At 46.2% G+C, this 21,781-nt stretch overlaps 1 protein-coding gene across 2 annotated transcripts in view; it reads left to right on the top strand.

Annotated features, from left to right (window-relative positions):
* FBH1 (F-box DNA helicase 1) overlaps nt 1-21,781 on the top strand; it is a 925,111-nt gene that overhangs the window by 833,089 nt on the left and 70,241 nt on the right. For both annotated transcript variants that reach the window (XM_069229276.1, XM_069229275.1), the window contains one exon: nt 10,187-10,318. In XM_069229276.1, the coding sequence (XP_069085377.1) occupies nt 10,187-10,318 (132 nt within the window). The remainder of the gene's footprint in view (nt 1-10,186; nt 10,319-21,781) is intronic.

Here is a 21,781-nt window from a genome sequence, read left to right as displayed (position 1 = left end):
ATCCTGGATTTTGGTGAGAATGACTCTGAGGCTGCTGGGCCTCATGGCCTCCTGCATCCTGCTGGTTCAACATGCCAGATGGCATATGCAGGCTCTGCAGTGGGACCTGAAGTTCCGGTGGGCGCAGCATCAGGGGAATCTCTCCAACATGGTTCAGATTCGGAGGGAACTGCAAAAGACTGGCAGTGGTGGTTGTCAACAGCAGATCCCTGTCCCTTCTCCAACCAGATCTCACAGTAGTGACAGATGCGTCATTCCTGGGATGGGGCGGCCACATAGGAGAGGCAGAGATCAGAGGCCTCTGATCTCCAGTGGAGTCCAGGCTCCACATCAAGCTTATGGAGCTCTGGGCAATCCAACTTGTATTGAAAGCATTCCTTCCCTCTCTCAAAGGGAAAGTGGTGCAGGTGTTCACTGTGAACACCACGGCCATGTGATACTGCAACAAGCAGGATGAAGTGGGGTCGTGGATCCTTTGTCAAGAGGCTCTTCGCCTCTGGAGATTGCTGGAACGCCAGGGCATTTCCCTGGTGGTTCAACATCTGGAGGGCTCTCTGAACGTCAGAGCAGACAAACTCATCGGCCGATGCATAGTCGATCACGAATGGCGTCTTCATCCAGAGCTGGCAAAAAGTCTCTTTCAGCAGTGGGAAGAGCCTTGGTTAGATCTGTTCACCTCTGCAGAAAACGAGCAATGTCAGCTGCTAGGCGACACTTTTGGTCACGAGTGGAACTCAGACCTCCTGTACGCCTTCCCGTCAGTACAGCCTCTGCCCAGAGTTCTCAAGAAGATCAGGCAACACCAGGCCCAAGTAATCCTGGTGGCTCTGGACTGGGCACGAAGAGTCTGGTATCCCGAGCTATTGAGCATGGCCATTGATCCTCCGATCAGACTGCCTCTTTGAGAGGATCTCTTCTGTTGCAGCAGCAGGGGACGGTTACTCACCCGAACTTGTCTAGTTTCTGCTTCCTTGCGTAGAAATTGAGCGGTGGCAGCTGACAGCTTTTGACCTGCCGCCCGAAGTCTCTAACGTTATCTTGGTAGCCAGGCGTCCCTCCAGAAAAATGGTATACGCCTGTCATTGGAAGAAATTTGTGGCATGGTGCACAGACACGCCTGTTGACACCCCTCTCTGCCACTTTGTCTAAGGGTCTATTGTTTATACTTTTGTTGGCACAGCAGGGCTCTGCTTTGGGCACTCTCAAAGGTTATTTGTCTGCAATCGCTCGATTCTTACAGCTGCCTGATCAGCCTTCTTTGATTAAATCCCCTATTTTAAATAGGTTTCTTCAAGGTCATATGTTTTTTCCATCCTCTTTTATTATGCCCCAATGGGACTTAAATTTCTTTTTGACCTTTATGATGTGCGCTACTATTGAGCCGCTCCACAGTTGTCCTCTTAGGCTTCTCACTTTGAAGACAGCCTTCCTTGTGGCCATCGCATCTGCCCTCAGAGTGAGTGAACTGCAGCCATTGTCATTTAAGCCTCTCTGCCTTTCCATCTATCCTGACAAAGTGGTGCTTCACATATGGGCCCCCTTTTTTTTTTTTTTTTTTTTGACAAAAGTGGTTACGCCCTTCCATGTAGGCCAATTCATCACCTTGCCTACTTTTTATGCACCCCCACATCCTTCTAAAGAAGAGGAGAAACTTCACTGACTGGACCCAAAAAGAGCGTTAGCATTCTACCTTGATCATTCAAAGGAATTCTGGGTGGATGATCAACTCTGTTGGTTATGTGAGCGTGAAGAAAGGTCAGGTAGTGCAGAAGAAAACCATCTACAGATGGATCGTTCTCTGCATTAAAATGTGCTACGCATTGGCTAAAATGCAACCTCCTGAAGGTTTGCATGCTCATTCTACCAGAGCTAAATCTGCAGCCACTGCATAAAAATGCTTAGTTCCAGTCAGGGGCATCTATCAGGCATCAACATGAGTATCTCTGCACACGTTTACCAAACACTACTGCCTGGACAGTCAGGCCGGTAGGGGCAGGCACTTTGCCTGTTCGGTCCTGCAGGACTTTCTAGTACGATCTTAGTTCGCAGACCCACCTCTGGGGATGGTATTGCTTTGGTATCTATTATAAGGTGAGGAATCTGCAGCTAGATGTCTCTATCATATGGACATATATGGAAGAGACAATATCTAGTTGCAGATTCCATATTGGCCCACCCATCCTCCCCACTCTGCAAACTGATTTCTAGGGACAAGGTCTCCCTTTCAGAACCCTAGTTTTGACAACTTCATGGCTCTGTACTTCTGCCGTGGAAAGTCGTGAAATGAAACTGACATGTGGAGCCGATCGACGCTACCTACGGCACACAGGGGTATTGCTCGAGAAAAATCTCCGAATCCAGACTGGCCCCTAGGCGAAATTCTAAAGCAAGGAATCTGCAACTATATATTGTCTCTACCAGATAAGGCATCACCGAAGGTAAGTAACTTGTCCATTATCCTCTTTTCGACTATTTATTCATTCTTTTTGAGTCACAAACTAGCTGTTAGTAAACCTCCAAACTTCTTACTTCAGCCAGACATTTTTAGACTCCTGTCGTTATGCCCACCATGCAGTTTTATTCAGCCCTCCGATGTGCTTCAGCCCATTCGAATTTGAATTTTAAAGGACATTGAATGGGTCTTTTCATTCTTGCTAAAGAATGCAACATGTTGACACTGTTGAAGAATTGTTTTTTCACTACATCATTTTTGCAATAAACTAGTGTCTTTCCTAAAGATTAAAGTCTATGGGCCCAGTGTACAAAATTGCAGGCTTTGACACCAGAAAAAAATAAGTTGCAGTGTCAGAAATATCTGCCTGACTTGCAAATTGTCATTTGAGATGCAACGAATTGCAAAGGGAGCTTTTAACAAATGACTCTTCCCCTTTCTCATTCACTGTGCAGTGCTTTGCAGCTGCAGTTATGGCTTCAAACAATTTTTCTGTTACCAACCACCAAAAGGGGGTTGTAAGGCATTCGCAAAATGGTAGTTATCAAGGGACAGCTTCTATCTCATGAATGGATGCAGACTAACTAAATTGGGGGTAGAAGATTGCAAGAACCCCATTCCCCAATGCCATTCAATCATTGTCATCTTTTAGTTTGGAACAAATCTCCTCTCCCTTTGAGGGACAAAGGTTGCTTTAAAAAATAAATGTTGGCATTCAGTAAATGCAAATGCAGGAACAGAGGTCTGCTATTGCTCATTGGCCTCCATCCCTGAATTTGCAACCAATTATAGGAGACGCAAACATACTCCTGTCTCATAAATATGAATAGGCAGGAGTTTTTGCTACTCCCTCAAATAAGCGTCTGACAGAGACTTCTAGCTGCAGGTTCCTTGCCTTTGAATTTCCCCAGGCATCAGACTGGATCCAAAAGATTTTTGTGAGGAGTACCCTTGTGCGCCAGTAAGTGACTTCGAGCGGCTCTACGCAGCGTCTTTCCCAGCCGAAGTAATGTCTGTTAAGTATATAGGCACCACCTCGGCGCTCTGGATTCAGTTCTTTTCTTTCTGCACAAGTCAGCGCAGATCTAGAGAGAGCTATCCTCTGTCACTTTTTGACAGGCTTTTTTCATGTTTTGTCAACCCCTTTTGTGAGATTTTGTCCTCCTGGTGTGTCGAGGAAATTTCTTCGAGGAAGACAGGTTTTAAACCAAAGACTGTAACTGTAAGTCATGTACTTACCTTTAAAATTTTCTTCCCCCAGGAACTGTTCTAAAAAATGCATTGTGTCCCCTTTTGGAATAGATATTCTCTGTTTACTATTGATATCTGTGTTGAGTACTTACCTGCAACAGTAGTTATTTCTGAACTGAATCATGTGGTTCTAGTAATAAAGTAACAAAATAATATTTTTTTCTATATAAAAACCTATTGGTCTGGAGTTAAATCATTGAGTGTGTGTTTCTCTTATTGTTTGTGTGTGTTCAACAAATGCTTAACATTACCCTTTGATAAGCCTAACTGCTCGACCACACTACCACAAATAGAGCATTAGTATTATCTATTATTGCCTCTGTCAAGCCTCTTGGGGAACCCCTGGACTCTGTGTACACTATATCTCATTGTGATATAGTATATACAGAGCCAGCTTCATTCACTACCCATATTGGGAAATTCTGAATTTTATAGATAACTGTTTTATCCATCTAGGTTGATGGAAGGAAAGTGCTGCACTTAATGCACAAAACATGCAGTTGCTGTACCACTCCTGCCATGTGAGACTTCACTGACCTTTCTTCCAGAATCTGGGTGGAATGGGGAGATAAAGCTACCGTTTGCACAAGGAACACAGGACCGGTTTCTGAGATGAGTACTCCAGCAAATCTGAAACTTCTAGCAACACCAGGTTGATGACCCACTCTAGAAAGTGTTCTTTGTAAGGCTTGACCATTGTGTACCGCTCTAGCATCTGCAACAATTTTAAGTGGCCACACCACCAATCGACCCTACTAAAGCCCCACGTCTGTCAGCTGTTGACAAAACTAGGGATTTAATATGTTTTTGAAGGGACACAGTGTAGGAAGCTGGGCTCTGGTACCCCCTTAACTCACCAATCCCCCATCTCTCTCTCTCCCTCTCTCTCCTTCTCTCCCTCTCTCTCTCTCACTCACTCACTCACTCTCTCACTCACTCTCTTTTTGCCTAGGTCAACTTTGACTGAAGTTCACTAGGTTCCTGCTAACCAGTGCCACTGTTCCTTCCCCAAAACAAGACACCTGATTACTTAATCCCCAAGTGACCATGCCCCTTACCACCTCCGTAAGTCCCTAGTAAATGGTACCACTTGTATCTAGGGCATGGGTACTGAAGAGGGCCCCTAAGAGCTGCAGCACAACTTGTGCCACTCTAAGGTACCCAGCACCAAACTTATGCAGACTGCCATTGCAGGATGCTTGACAAGGTGCTCCCAAAAGTGAAAACATTACATGGTTTACACTTGTATGCCATGTCACCTAAAACACGGCTTGTAATATCTGTAAGTTAGCCCAACAGCAAGCCTTTCAGCCCTACAGCAGGGTGCATTATATTACAAGTGAGGCCATATATGCATGAGCAAAAAGCATCTACTGTGCCTTTGTCGATTCTTAGACATAGTAAGTGTGCAGGGAAGCCATTTTAAACATATGTGCTGGACCCACTGGTCAGTACGAGTTCCCCCGCTACATGGTGGCTTCACTGAAACTAGGTATGTTTGGTATTAAACATTTTGCATTGATAAACCCACACTTATTCCAGTGATGGATTTATTAATACATGCACCCGGAGAGTACCTTAGAGGTGCCCCCTGAAAAACCTACCAACTGCTGATGAGTTCAGTGACCATTTCTGGCCAGTCTGCCACCAACAGACAAGAATCTGAACCCTCCAGGTTGAGAGTCCTTGCTCTCTGGAGGTCAGAAACAAAAGCCTGTCTGGGCTGGAGTGTCGCACTCCCTTCCCCACAGGATGATCTGCATTTCAAGTAGCGGGAGCTTCAAAGAAGCCCACCACCTATGGTATTTAGATCTGGCCTCTCTCTGAGGGAGGTGCTGACCCCCCTGCTCCAGGGCCCATTTGACTCCTGGACAAGTGGGAAAATTAGCTATGCAGGAGGCATGTCGCTCTTCTAGGCTGGACACACCCCTAGGGTGACCAGCCTGAAATGGACATGACTTAAGAAATTCTGCCATCTTGTGTGTGGTGGAATTTAGGAAATCTGGACAGGATGATGTCCACTCCCCACAGGAAGTTCTCATCTAGGGGGTGTGGAGACCCCAAAGGAAAGTAGCCCATTGGCTACTACCTTTTACTACCCCTTAACGCCCCCTAAATTAAGTATTTAGGGGACCCCATCATGCCAGATCCTCCGATCTTGTCTGGACATAAAAAGAAGTGGACAAGAAGCCTGCTGAACCCGAGAACCAAGGAGCATGACTGACTTGGCACCAACCTTACCGACCCTCGAGGACCAACTTACCTGCCGCTTCAGCCTCCAGGAACCCGGCACAGCTGCTAGTGTTTCATAAATCGCCAAGAAGAACTCCCTTGAAGTAGAGAAGCTTCTCCCCTGTATCTGCAGGCAGGCCAAGAAAGAACTGTGAGGACTGCGACCACCAAAACCCCGATGCCGGACATCACCACTGCAGCTGAGCTGCCTTGCCTAAGCTGAAGTGGGCCAAAGGTGTCAGCCTGGTCCCCAGATCCTCCAGAGATGAAGGCCACCTTGAGTCACCCACTGTGGATTTCACAACGGCCTCAGCAGCTTGTTTCTGCAGACCCCCCAACAACCGTGCGTGATCTGAAGACAAAGAGCGATGCCTCAGTACACCTCTGTCACATCCGCCCAAGATCGAGGAGAAGAGGACCGAGGGTGTCGCCAAGCCTCCCAGCCTTTTGACACCTGATCCCACTTGTTGGCTTGGTCGGACTGAACCTCCAGTCCATGCCTGCAGACTGTTCTTGTGGGCCCCCCTGCAACCTCGACGAACTCCAGCACCTGAATCAATGCTAGAAGACACCACTGCACCCACGCCCCACAGCCTAAGGAGAAGTGGACCAATAGTGTCCCCACATGCCCGAGGACCCCAAGGGTCAAGCCCTCTTGTAGCTTCCCTTGGACAGATCTTCTAGTCCATCCCTGCAGCAACTCTGTAACTGGACCAATCCCCATAGACTTGCACGGGGCACCCGACGCTGAACTGCACCCCTTCACCCGGCCACCCCAGTGTGAACTGAGGTGACCTGCTGGTATGGCCTAGGACCTTTTTCATACTTTCCCTGAGTCTAGAACACTGATCCTATAAATTGCAGTACCATACCTTTATGCAGTGTTTGTTCTTCCTCCATAGGGCAACATTACCGCATCTGAAAAATACACTGGCAACTTTTAAAAACTCTAAAAATTCTTAACTTGAAAATGACTTGCCTGATTCAGATGATCAGTCTGACCTGACACAATAGGGCCCTTATATTAATAAGGTCTCAAATGCTATCTTGGAGACCAACATCCTTCCCCATTTGTGGAAGGGTGCAATAATTGTCCCCATTTATAAAAAAAGGGGACAAAGCGGCCTCGGGGAATTATAGATCAATTAGCCTTCTGGATAACCTCCAAATAATCTTTTCCTTTCGGGTGTTGGGAAGGCTTAGATCCTGGATCGAAGAAAATGGGGCCTTGAGTAATTTCCAGGCGGGTTTCAGGCAGGGGACGGCCACGATGGACCAGGTCTTTCACTTTCTCACAATAAAATGGAAGGTGGAGGACCTGGATGGTGGCAGGCTCTTTGTTGATTTTAGATCTGTTTGTGATCTGGTCTCCCGTCCTAAGTTATGGGAGACTTTGGCCAAAATTGGATTCCCGGGCCCATTGCTTCATTTGATCAGGGAACTGTATGCAGATAGCTTTGCTAGAGTAGGGTGGGGTAGGGATGGAGAGCTATCTGATGAGTTTCCACTGCAGAGAGGTGTTAGACAGGGATGTGTGTTAGCTCTTACCCTTTTCTTGGTTTTTATAAATGCTTGCATTCCATACTTGATTGATACCCAAAATGAAGCACCGAAATTGACACCATGCCTGCTGTTTGCTGATGACACCTTGCTCTTATCCCAAACCGCCTCTGGATTATTGAGGCTTTTGGAAAAAAAATCGGATTTTTGCAAGGATTTCGGCCTACAAATAAACTGCACCAAAACCAAATGTATGGTATTTGTTGACCCAAAATTTAGGCTAAAGAAAAAAATAGTCCTCAGTGGTGAGGTGCTTGAACTTGTCAGTGATTTTGATTATTTGGGAATCAGGTTAGACAACTCCCATAACTGGACATCACACCTGTCAAAGTCCTTTATGTCTCTGAAACAAAAGACAGGAGGCATTTTGAGATTTGCTGCTAAAACGCCCTCCTTTTCCATTACACCCGTAATGGATATTTACAAAGTGCAAGCTAGAGCAGGAATTTTATATGGCTCAGAGCTTTGGGGGCTTGTCAAGCCCTATGATATAGGATGAGCAGAAAATCTCTTTATCAAAGCCCTGCTAAAAGTTCCATCTACTTCTGCCACCTTGCCCATCCGAATGGACCTTAACTTGTACTCAATTATGGATCTTGCAGCTTTGCGACCGCTCCAATATTGGATTCGGATTTGGTCCACAGTAGCATTAGATCCATATAGGACATGGCTAATAGCGCTTTTACGAGATCCTCAGGTTGATAAAATTCCACGGTGCAAGTATGTAAAAAGGGGCTTCTTAAAACTTGGGTTGGGGTCTTACTGGGCGGAGCCCTTGCACCTGCCAAAAAATGATCCCCAAATGTTACAGGATGCATATTGGGAAAATGTACGTAGGTCAACTCTAGCAGCTGTCCCGTCGGGTAGTATGAGAGACAGCTTCTTATCTTTTAAGTGTCACTATGAGTTCAAGCACTTTTTAGACACTATTACACACCCAGTGGCGCATGCACTTTATTTAAGATTTAGACTGGGATCTCTACCAGTGCGCGATCTTACCGCTAGATGGAAGCAATCCATTAGTTTGTCAAATTCTTGCCCGATGGGATGTAATACTAGAGAAACTATAATTCACCTTCTATTTCACTGTCCAGCATTTAAAACGCAAAGGGCCCGTTGGATAAGGCCCCTTTGTAACTCAATGGGCATTAGAGACCGTCATTTGGCCCTTAGGATTTGTAGCACAAATACCCATGGGCTGGTGGCGTGTGCTGTGGCAAAGTATTTAGCAGCTATTTGGCGGCATAGAGCAGGTTTTATAAATTGATATAATAGCACTCTTTAAGGGTAGTGAATGACTTTTGATTGCTTATTACTTTAATTTTTAGATTTAGAATACATGTTTTTATTATATTAAACTTTTAACATTGGGAGGAGACCCTTTAGGTTTTGAGAATTTTTAGATGTATTTGCTCAAGTTTTATCTTGTGTCATTTGTTTGAAAATCTAATTTTGGTTAATCACCTAGCATGGACTTTCAAAATGATAAGTGATTAAGCCATATTTATTTTCAATAGAGTTTCTTGGCTTGGGATTTCTACACTCTGGATGCTGAAAACGTGAAATATTTTTTAGCTTGAAGTTCCCACCATTCTCCTGTAATTATCTATTATCCTGTTTTTACATACGTTCTTGTGAACTTGGTCTTATTCTTGTACTTCTTGCTTTTATGATACTTGTGCCGAAATAAAGTTTGTATGATGACGATGATGATATTAAAGTATGTGTTATTTTTTATAAATTGGTGTCTGATTTCTTTATTGAGTATGTCTCACTTACTGTATGTGTGTGTACTTTACATGCGTAGCACTAGGATCTGATAGGTCTAACTGCTCGGCCACACTTCCACAAAAAGAAACCATATGGGGTGTCATTTGCGCCTCTGTGATACCTCTGGGGTTTGTCTGTACTCTTTGCATGGTGTACCTCTTTTTGGTCCACCATATAAAGAGCCAGCTTCCTGCAACACAGTAAGTGAGTCAGGAATTAGTATAACGGGTAACAATTTTAGTCAGACAAGGCTGAAATCACACTAGAAGAAGATCAATCACACAAGCCTGTCTTGAAAATTGCTCTGTGCAACACAGTAAATGCACAATTCTTGAATCTCGGTTACCTTGACTGGCTCTGCAGCCAATCAGCTCCTTATATTCTCACTCCACTCAGTTGTTGACGAATTCATGTGGCGGAGGGGACGGGGAATGCAAGAAGGAGTTCATGGATGAGCACATCTTCAGTTCACATCAGACCACACTAGGAACGACCACCATTCAAATAGCACTACTCAAACGTGTCATAATAATAATATTTTGAGTAGTACCACGGCAGGAAATGCAAGGCGTAGTGAATATGTGTATTATTTTGTTTTCCTGCCTTTGTCTCTTGTTTTAATGCTTACACCTTTCTTTATATTAGTATTGTCAGCTGTCGGTAAATTGCTTCAGTTTATAAGTGTTGCTTTTAAAAAAAAAAAATCCTTTCTTGTACATGCATTAACTTAGTACATTGCATGTGTTATTAAATCACAAAAGATGTAAGCAATTTCTGAATCAGGCACGTGCCAAATTGTCATTTAATTATCACTTTGGCAAAAAAAATTGCAGTATATGTTGGCAAAGGTACTGGAGAGATATTGGTGGTTGTTGCATGCTCCTCTTCTCTTCCATTAATTTTATATCTTGTTCTATTCAGGAATACTTCCTACGAGCAGAGCTGACTACAGATGTAGTGAAAGAAGGAACACCAAAGTGTTCTGTGTCGAAATGTACAAACACTGTACCAGACAACACAGTTTTAACTCTTAGGAAATTACCTATGACCACTGTAAGTTTTTTTTAAATTTATACTTTAGTCTGATCAGCTGAGAGTAAAATGCAATGTAGTTTTATGTAACCCTGAAAATAAATAATTTCTGATCAACTTCTCTTGAGCATCCTGACTTTCCATTTGACCTGTCTGTGCTTCCCTGTTCATTTATTCCTCCTGTGCCATGATTTGCCATGATTAGTATTACCTTTCTTCTTGGGATATTTTCTAGTCTTGTGCATTTTTGTCAGGAGCTGTAAACGATATATTGTGTTCAGTAGAAGTGTTTTAGCTTGTATTGCAATGTGTTTTAGAAAGATATAAGAGAGAATGCTTTGGCAACGTCAGATTGGGGAGTTGGGTTATGTAAGAGGAAACGCAATGGTTCATCGAATAATTCCAAACTTTCAACCTACGATCAACATTGTAAAGCAAGGAGAAAGAGGGTAACCGATATCAGCCCAGGTATCCACTGAGAAAATACTGAAGAAGTAGGTGGGGAATGTGGGCAACCGACAGAGAGGTCATAATGTGCAACCAATGGGCTGCCTTCACTGAGGAATATTGAGAATATGCCCTTTAGTTTTTGCCCAGAGCACCACTGCAAGTTTATCCATAAAGACAACCACCAAGTTTGCAACCTTTGTTTGCCGAAGAACCACAACACCAAAGGCTGCGAAGAATGCGCCTAATTCAAACCGAAGATAAAAAGGATTATGTCACCTAAGGAGCCAAAAGAACAGGCTCCTGCACCAACGTGGAAACCATTGATGTCATCCAAGAACAGGTGCAGTCAAAACCCAAACTCACAAAGAAAAACGCAGACAGGTAACACATAGAAAACGTGAGTTAATCGAGCTGAGGCCTTTAGACTCGAAACCCTTGAAGATGGTCTCAGTGTCGAAACTCTCATCGACCAAAGGTAAGGCAAAAACAAAAACCTTGTGTCCCACACCAAGAACACCACACCATAGGTGGACACGCCTCTGAAAAATTATTGGCATGGGCAGACGACTGAGAACATGAGAGGACAAAACAGCCAGTAGCCGAAACATGGGCATAGAAGAAAAGTCTGTCCAGTGAGCTTGACTCTGAATAACAAGCGTTCAAGGCCGAGCAGAAAGAGGTGGCTCAAGGTAGAGATGGTGATGATCATCCATAAGAAGAAAGATTTAAGTGCCTTCCTTTGGAAATTCCATATTTCATAGAAATCCTTGATGGAAAAGAACGCGGAGGACCTGGAGACGTTTGACCTGGAGCCACCAGTAACACCTGAGCCCCAGGAGGAAGAACAACGTGAAATATTCTATGGGGAAGAGGAGCCTGAGTCTCAGGGACTGTTCAATAATTCTGAGGACATGGAAGTTCAGTGGCAGGATGTGAACACCAACTCTCCGAAAGAGGGATTTTCCACATATCCACCGAGGCCCTCACCTCCCGATGGTATTGCCATGTATAACACATGGTGAAGAGAGCAGCATACAAATATGGGGCGCAGCTAGTGGAGGAAAAGACACAAACATGCTTCCTGCTCAAAAATCTTCCCTCACAAGGCAAGTACCAATACCTGCCACTGTTACCCAGTATTTTGGACAAGCGAAGAAATTCGTTTGAGGAACTGATGACCTGCAAACCAGTAACACTGAGTGCAGAACAAATATAAATTTTCTTCAAGGGGCCCTGCCTACATATGAGGCAACACAACAACTGACTCTATCATTGTTTCCATTGAAAGGAAAGGAGCAGATGCACCAGCATCATCAGGGCCACCTTCTGAGAAGAAGACGAAAAGGATTGAGATGGGTGAAAGTGGAGCCGTGAATAAATAGTGCATCACCAGCTCTAGGCTCTACTGGATAGGTACATCCACTAACACTGGGAAGAATTGGGAGAGCTGCTAAAACACCTGCCAGAAAAGGGCAAGCTTGCTCGTAGAAGAGGGCAAGACTATAACCAATGCCTGCTTAAAATCCGCACTGGGCGCCACGGAAATAGCAGTCAGGCAGCTGGTGATGAAACGAACACTAAGGAGGCATGCCTTACTGCGAATGTCATGTTTTCAAAGTGAGGTCTAGGTGAACATAATTAGCACCCCGTTCCACGGGGAGCAGCTATTTGGCATTGCAGTGGACAACACACTGCAGCAACTAAAAAAAGGACTGTGAGACAGCTAAGTCCATATTGAGGCTTTTCATTTTAGGTGCCACCAGAGGAGAGGGGGCTACTGCCCCTCCCCATCATAGAAGACCAACTGGAAGAGGAATCTTTCAGTTCATCAATTCACACCAGCCTTTCCAAAAAAGCAAGAAAACTGCTGGGAGCAATACAGCAGTGGTAATACCAAGCACCTCAAAGACAGTCATTTCACAGGCGAGTGAGAGGTAGGGGACAACCGTCCAGAGGAATGGGCTCCGCAAACAAGTAGCTCCCCAAAACTGAGCCCCCTCCTTATAACACCTGTGGGGGGAAGAATTAGGGACCTTTCTCCAGGAGTGGGGATAGGTCACGTCCGACAAATTCATTCTCAGCATCACACAACATGAATATTGCACAGAACACCTAAGACACCCCCAAGATGGGGACGAAAGGAAAGACCACATATGGAAGAGTAAAGATCATACCTACGATGGGAGGTGAAAGATGTTGCAGTAACAGTTCATGCCAAAAGTACTACACAAAAGGTCACTCAGGGAAACTATTCAACATTCTTCCTGGTTAGAGACTGGGCACCTCGTTGCAGTCAGTACTAGATCTTCACTTCGTAAACAAATTCATAAAGACACAAAAATTAAAAATGGCAATGTTGTAAGAGGTCATCCCTCAACTCAAAGAGGTAGATTACATGGCAACTATAAACCGAAAAGAGACTTCCTACCACGTCCACATGAACCGCACACAGAGGAAGTTCCTACGCTTTGTAGTAGACAGAATACACTACCAATTTAGAGTACTCCCATTTGAAATAAAATAAAACACCCAGGGTGTTCACAAGATGCTTAGCCACCTTAGCGGCACACTTGAGAAGAAAGGGAATACATTTGTACCCCTACGTAGACTGGTTGGTAAAGGCAAGCTGATTCTCCTGGTGTGCAAGCAGCATCAAAACAGTGATAGAAACACTCCACAGCCTAGGTTTGACAATAAACATAGGAAAATCATCACCTACAACAGATAAGAAGAAAACCTTCCTAGGAGCTAGAATCAATGCAGTGGAAGCCAAAGCATTCCCCTGCGATCGGAAAATCTAAGCAATAACACTCACTGCTACCACAATGGTCAGTCTCTGACAGTGAGGAAGATGCTTGCCATAATGGCTTCCTGCATCACACTCATTCCATATGCAAGGCTACACATGGTACCAGTCCAGGAATGGATTCAGAGCCAGTGATCACAAGCAATGGGTGTTGGGAGGATCTAGTGGTTATGGAGAAAGTGCAAGAAGAAATAGCATGGTGGCACAAAGAGAACTTAACAGTGTCAGACCTTTTACACTACCAACTTCGATAGTGATCATCAATACAGACGCCTTGCACATGGGATGGGGATCACACATGAAGAGTATGAACATCAGAGGGGTCTAGAAACCAGTGGAAGCCACTCAACACATAAATATACTGGAACTAAAGACAGTCTGTCTAGCCCTAAAAGTGTTCCATGCGCAAGTATGGGTGAAATCGATACAAATTTAGATGGCCAACACAACGTTTTATCTCATCAAACAGGGTGGCATGAAGTACAAAGTCCTTCACCCTACCAAAACAGGCTCAGGAAACCTTGAGAGGAGCCATCCAGAGAAAGATAACATTAACAGCAATTCACCTACTAGGAGCAGACAACTTGGAAACAAGACACTCAGCAGACAAGCAGCTATCTCCCACTAAGGGGAACTAAATCAGAGAGTGGTTAAAAGAATGTTCTGGATGTGGGGGACACCAGATGTGGACGTTTGTAACACTGCAGAACACAAAATGCCAAAGATTTGCATCCAAGCACCCACACAGCACTCCCTGTGAAATGCCCTGTCAATAGACTAGTTAGGGAAATTTGCATATGATTTTCCTCCAATCCTGCCAATACCACTAGTGATAAACAAGTGTAAACGGTTGCATTTGCGCTAATCCTGAGTGCCACCAATGGGCAAGACAAACATGGTTTTCCAAACTAGTAGAGATGGCACAGAGCAGCTTTGAGAGACTGCCAGCGTCGCATGACCTGTCATCCATTCAGGAGCTGAAAGTTCTTCACCCAGAACCCAAAGGCCTGACCTTAGTCACATGGCTCCTGAGGACATAGAAATGAGGCACTTTGGCCTTCCGGAGAGAGCAGTGGAAGTCCTAAGGGAAGTGAGAAGGCCATCTACAAACAAATGCTACACAACCAAATGGGAGAGATACATGAGGTGGCGCCAAAGGTCTGGCCTGTTCAAAAACAGGATGCATGATACCGCAGTCATCAGATACCTAACTCACATGCAAGTCACATAGGCAGAGGTTTCTTCACTAAACAGGTGGTCAAAAGGTTCCTAAAAGGTGCTAAGTGAATAGCCCCAACAAGATGCTCACTAGCACCTACATGAAACCTAAATGTGATTGTAGGGTGCTGGGTTTGAGTTGCAGTACCCCTCCCACCCCCACTTTTTGCCTCATTTTTAGATGCAAATTTGGCTGAAGTGTACTGGGTTCCTGCTAACCAGGTCCCCAGGGCCAGTGTTCCTTCCCTAAAACAAGACACCTGTCACTTGATCCCCAAGTGACCCAGCCTTCAGCCCAATACAAGTCCCTATTAAATGGCATCCCTGGTACCAAGGGCATGGGTACTGAAGCGGGCCCCTCAGAGCTGCAGCACAACTTATGCCACTCTGAGGGACCCAGCACCAACCTTATGCAGACTGCCATTGCAGACTGTGTGACAATGTGCTCCCAAAATTGAAAACATGACATGATGGCACACAGCCTGTGTGCCATCTCCCCTAACACTTATGAATGACGGGGCAACCCAATATTCCCCCACAGAACTGGGTATTCTAATTCATTAAGCACAAAATGATCCTGGAGAAATTATTCCCATATGCAATCCTTCAACAATATGTAACACAATGTCATGATCATCAATGAACCAAATTACATTCATGAATAAATCAGCATATAGCATGTTTTTTAAGAAAATTGAGTACTTTTAAATAGTCACATATATTGACATACACCAGTATTTTCTGGTTATCCAAGCCACATATATCGTAACATAAATCTGAGGATATTTTAATGTAGGCGCACTGGTAGTTGGATGGTTTTAAGTATTGAAACTGTACTTAAACACATTGAGCAAATTAAAAAAGAGATTGCTGAATTTGAAAAGAAATTATTAGAGGATCAAACAATAACAGATGCTAGGGAGTTCTTTAAAAAACCTGGAAGCCTCAGCAGCAGAAATCCATAGAACAAATATATTGAAAAAGGACAAGCTGCAACAAGATATTACAAAATATAATAAAGAACGTAGAAATCCATACTTAAGAAAACATTTTTACCAACAAGGCTCAAATACTGAAGGCCTTCCACAAAAAATGCTTACGTTCTCCGAGAGGAGTTGTTAAGTTTCTGGCAAGTGATAGTGCTTCTGGAGAAGCAGTTACTTTAGGATTTGGCCCTGGTCCTTCCACATCTAATCAGACTTATTTGCCCCAGGGCCAGAGGCCGCAATGGGGCAAAGTAAGGAATATCAGACAAGGGTGATACAGGAATCAGTACACCCCTGGATTCTGCCAAACACTGAATCAGTATTACGAATGGTAGATGCTTAGTTACCTGTAACAAACTCTGAGGCAGTACCTATTTTTAATTTATCATCATATAAACTTAGTTGTGTGGCAATTGAAATCTTAAGTTTAGGTTTGTCTTTTGTTCCTACCAGTAGAAATGATCCGTTTAATACTCAAATTAAACTTTATAAATTCTTTAGATCATTGAGATTGCAATATTTTTTCCATACTACACCTGTGAATGAAAAGCACAACATCCTTTGGCTTTTTCCCCCCTACTAATCTTATGCCTAAGGAACTTACAACTTTTGAAAATGTGGTCCTAGCAGGTTTTGAAACAAAATAGATATGTCAAATATAATTTTATGAAAACACAGCAAGCAGCTTTGAATTTTTTGGCTTCTCGTTAAGACATCCTAGTGACGCCAGCGGATAAAGGGGGCCGTATTGTTGTGCAAGGTAAAGAGGATTATGATTCTGAAATACTGAGACAACTACATAACCCTTTTCCTTACCAGAGACTATCTAGGAATCCCACTGCATCAATCAGGAAAGAAATATCAACATTGACCCTAACGGAGTTACATGGTCGGTGGTTAAGTCAGAAGAATTTGACTACTTGTACAGAGATGATTACACAGCACCGGCTTTTTACACCCTCCCCAAGATTCATAAAAATGATTTTTTTAAAACACCTGGAAACCTATTGAGACGGGTTCTCAATCTGTTTTACAACCTCTTGCTGAATACGTGGCTTTTTTCATCAAACCTTTTGTTGCAGTAACAAGATCGTACACACAAGATAGTTTAGCAGTCATTTCTAAAATTGAGGGGTTAGAATTTGATCCCCCAATATGATAACTTGGTCACAATGGATGTTTAGATTCTATATACTAACATCCTACATTTAGAAGCCTTAGAAGTTATTACATAAGCTTTAGATTTGAGACCACGACCTCATAATGTATCAACTGACTTTAATAAAAATTGTGCTAAGATTGCAGTAGAAAATAATTTATTCATGTTTAATGGGGAGTTTTTTGTTCAGATCAATGGTGAAGCTATAGGGGCAATTTGTGCCCCAGGTATTGCAAACCTCTATATAGCTGAATTTGAAGAAATGGTCATATACAATTAAACAAATCTTTTTTCTAACGCATGAGTCATGCCTAAGATAAATTGATGATGTTTTATTGATATGGCATGGATCGAGTAGCCATCTTTTGGAATTTCATGATTGGCCTAATACACAGGACATCAATTTGCATTTCAGTGTAGAATATGACAACCATTCTATCATATCTGATAGAGACTTCTAGTTGCAGATTCCTTACCTTAGAATTTTCCCCCAGGCGTCAGATTGGATCCGGAGTTTTTTTCTTCGAGCAATACCCTTGGGCGTCGGTAGGTGGCGTTGGTCGACTTCGTAGGCGTTGTGGTCGCCATGATGACGTCGGGAGTAGTACATAGACGCCGCCCTCGCGCAGTGACGTCAGTTCTTTTCTTTCCGCGCCACGCGCTAATCCGACAGAGAGCTACCCTTGGCTATTTTTGGGGCGAATTAGACCGTTTTGTCAACTTTTTTGGTGCGAACTTGGTGCATCGAGGATGTCCCCGAAGACCTGGTTCAAGCCCTGTGAGGACTGTCACCACATGATGTCGGTGATGGACCCCCATTGTGTCTGTTTGTGGTGCCTCAAGCGCGACCACAACCCGAAGTTGTGCTCCGAGTGCCGGGCGATGCATCCAAAGGCCTTGAGGGAGCAGTCCCTAAAGCTGATGGCGGCCCAGCACTCGACTTTGCGTAAGTCCCGATCTCGTTCGAGAGGAAGGTCTCGGGATCGGTTGCGGAGCCACCACCACTTGTCGTCATCAAAATCGTCGGGTCACGGTAATAAAAAGAAGAATTCGAAGAAGTCCCATCGCTCTCCGACTTCACCCCATCGCTCGGCCAACGCGATGCAGGACGAGGGTCATCGAAGTAGGCTTCTGTCTTCGAAGCCTACGCCTGGGTTGGCTCCGCGCTTCCCCGAGTTTCCCGGAGCCGGAGCGACCCCCGCCCAACTCAGAGTTTTATGAGGCCATGCGCCTCATCTTTGGGCTTGCCAACCCGGATACGGCGCCTTCGGGCCCAAGGGGCTTGGCCGAGGGGCCTTCGGGTTCCGCGCTGACGGCTTCGGCCCCGGCCACCGAGGTCGCCTACGGATCCGTGCGCGGATCCGCCCCAACTCCAGTCGCACAGTCGAGACCTTCCCCGGCACCGGGTCGTTCAGCGACGCTCTCGACGTCGGTGGTGCCCACTATCGAAGTCGACCCCATTCTCATCCCCGACGACTCGGAGTCAGGCCGGCCGCCGCCGCCTTCGGCTTCGGTGGGTCCTATTCGCCCGAGGTCGGATTCTGACCCATTTTCCTATGGGTACGAATTTGGGGAGGAATTGGAAGGGTCCCTGGACCCTTATGAATACCAGGAAGACCCTACTATGGACTGGGCACAGGACTTGGGCGAAGCCAGTGGTCTTGATACCTCTCCTGACTCTGGCATGCTGTCTCCTCCTACCGTGGCTACAGCGGAGGGAGCTACCTATGGTATGGTGGTTAGTAGGGCGGCAGAGGTCCTTGTCATTGAGCTACCTACTGTCGAAGTCAGGTCTAACCTCCTGACGGAGGTGCTTCAGCCTGGGGCTTCTACTTCTGAACCCCTTCTTCCATTTAATGAAGCCTTCACTGACGTCCTTTTGGGTACGTGGTCCAAACCCAACACATCGCTCGCCGCCATCGGCCTGCGCCGAATGACCCGAAGTTCCTGTCTCAACATCCTACGCCTGAGAGTCTTGTTATCCAGGCGTCCTCTTCTTCTGGCGCGTTCCTTTCCGCACCCCCAGATAGGGAATCCAAAAGGCTGGAACAGTTTGGTAAGAAGTTGTTTTCTTCCTCCAGCCTCGCGCTGCGGTCCGTGAACACCGCATGCCTTTTGGGCCATTATTCCCACTTCCTGTGGGATATGGTTGCGCAAGTCCTGCCTCAGATACCGGAGGAGGCCTGTGCTATTGTCTCCCAAGTAGTCAAAGACTGGAGAGACGCAGCAAAGTTCATCATCCGTTGTGGGCTGGATACGACCGACTCTCTAGGCAGATTGGTTGCTACGACAGTGGCCTTGAGGCGCCAGGCCTGGTTACGTACTTCTGGTTTTTCGGGGGATGTCCAACAGTCACTCATGGACATGCCCTTTGATGGCACCCGTCTCTTCGGAGACAAAGCGGACTCGGCCTTAGAGAGGTTCATGGAGTCCTGGGCTAAGGCTCGGTCCCTTGGCCTTTCTGCCGCCACACGCCCCCCAACAGTCTGCTTTTTCGTCCCTTTCGTGGCCATGGAAGGGGCACCCTGTTGCATCCTCAACCCAGCCACCGGGCCATGCACGCTGGACAGCCTATGCGTGGCCGGGGGCGCGGAATCCCACTAGGTCGTGGGACAGGGAACCAGAGGTCTGTCCAGTCCACCCCTGCCCCCGCAGCAGCCTCCAAACCTTCCTAGTCCATCCCCTCACTCCCACCCAGTGGGAGGCAGAATCCGCCATCATCTGCCCCACTGGGAACATATCACCACCGACGGGTGGGTTTTGCAAATAATTCGGAAGGGCTACTCCCTCCCTTTCGAATCTGCACCACTGCACATGCCACCATCCTTCCATCCCCTTTCGGAGGATCATTTGGGGCTTCTCCGCCAGGAAGTCGCTGCTCTCTTGGCCAAGGGAGCTATAGAAAAGGTCCCTGTGCCAGAAGTAGGTCGTGGTTGTTATTCCCACTACTTTCTGATACCAAAGAAGGACAAAGGTTTGCGCCCTATCCTAGATCTTTGGGACCTGAACTACTTCCTCAAGAAGGAGAAGTTCAAAATGCTCACCCTGGCTCAGGTTCTGTCTGCCTTGGACCCGGAAGACTGGATGGTAGCGTTGGACTTGCAGGACGCTTATTTCCGTATCCCCATCCGGCCTGCCCACAGACGTTACCTACGATTCGTGGTAGGTCACGAGCACTTTCAGTTTACCGTGTTCCCTTTCGGCCTTACCAGTGCCCCTCGGGTGTTCACGAAAGTGATGGCGGTGGTTGCAGCTCATCTGCGCAGGTTAGGGGTCTCAGTCTTCCCCTACATCGACGACTGGCTGTTGAAGGTGCCTTCGCACCAGACAGTGGTCTCACACCTCCAGACTACGGCGAATCTCCTGCACCAGCTGGGGTTCACTATCAACGTGCTGAAGTCACACCTGACTCCCTCTCAGACGCTCCCTTTCATCGGAGCAGTTCTGGACATGGGCTTATCCTCCCCAAAAGCAAGTCCAAGACATTCAGGCTATGATTCCGATCTTTCAGCCTTGGTCTTGGGTTTCGGTGAGACAGACTCTGAGGCTGCTGGGCCTCTTGGCCTCCTGCATCCTCTAGTAACACATGCCAGGTGGCATATGCGGGCTCTGCAGTGGAACTTGAAGTTCCAATGGGCGCAGCATCAGGAGAATCTCTCCAACATGGTCCAGATCTCAGAGGTGACCGAGAAAGACCTGCAGTGGTGGCTTTCGAATCCCAATTGGGTCAATGGCAGATCCCTCTCCCTTCCCCAACCGGATCTCTCAATAGTGACAGATGCGTCGCTTCTGGGTTGGGGTGGCCACATGGGAGAGGCGGAGATCAGAGGCCTCTGGTCTCCGGCGGAGTCGGGACTCCACATAAACATGCTGGAGCTCCGAGCGATCAGACTTGCGTATAAAGCATTCCTTCCCTCTCTCAAAGGGAAAGTGGTGCAGGTGCTCACGGACAACACTATCGCCATGTGGTACTCCAACAAACAAGGCGGGGTAGGGTCCTGGACCCTATGTCAAGAGGCACTACACCTCTGGTCATGGCTGGAACATCAGGGCATTACCCTGATGGTTCAACATCTGGCGGGCTCTCTCAACGCCACAGCAGACGAACTGAGCCACCGGCGCACTGTCGATCACGAATGGCTTCTCCATCCGGAGGTGGTGCGTGGTCTCTTTCTCATGTGGGGAGAGCCTTGGTTAGATCAGTTCGCCTCCGCAGAGAATGCGCAATGTCAGCTATTTTGCACATTGGAGTTTCCAAGGCGGCACTCGCTCGGAGACGCTTTTTGTCTCGAGTGGAACTCCGGTCTCCTTTACGCCTTCCCGCCTATCCCTCTTCTGCCCAGAGTTCTCAAGAAGATCAAGAGCGACCGGGCCCAAGTTATCTTGGTGGCTCCGAACTGGGCTCGAAGAGTGTGGTATCCCGAACTACTGAGCATGTCCATCGATCCTCCACGCAGACTGCCTCTTTGGGACGATCTTCTGTCGCAGCAGCAGGGGACGGTCCTCCACCCGAACCTGTCCAACCTCCGCCTTCATGCGTGGAGATTGAGCGGCAACAGTTGACGGCATTTGCCCTTCCACCCGAAGTCTGCAATGTTATCTTGGCAGCCAGGCGTCCCTCGACTAAAACTGTATACGCCTGTCGTTGGAATACATTTGTGGCATGGTGCACCAACAAATCTGTTGACCCCCTATCTGCCTCTCTTTCAGAGGTTCTTCTGTTCATTCTTTCTTTAGCCCTGCAGGGCTCTGCATTGGCCACCCTTAAGGGGTATCTGTCTGCCATTTCTGCCTTTCTTAGACTTCCTGATCTGCCCTCACTCTTTAAATCTCCTCTTGTGAGTAAGTTCTTAAAGGGGCTCACC

The sequence above is a fragment of the Pleurodeles waltl genome, chromosome 4_1, assembly GCF_031143425.1.
Source record: "Pleurodeles waltl isolate 20211129_DDA chromosome 4_1, aPleWal1.hap1.20221129, whole genome shotgun sequence".
NCBI lineage: Eukaryota > Metazoa > Chordata > Amphibia > Caudata > Salamandridae > Pleurodeles > Pleurodeles waltl.
The sequence above is the reverse complement of the archived record's forward strand: the minus strand, read 5'-3'. Positions and strand labels throughout refer to the sequence as shown.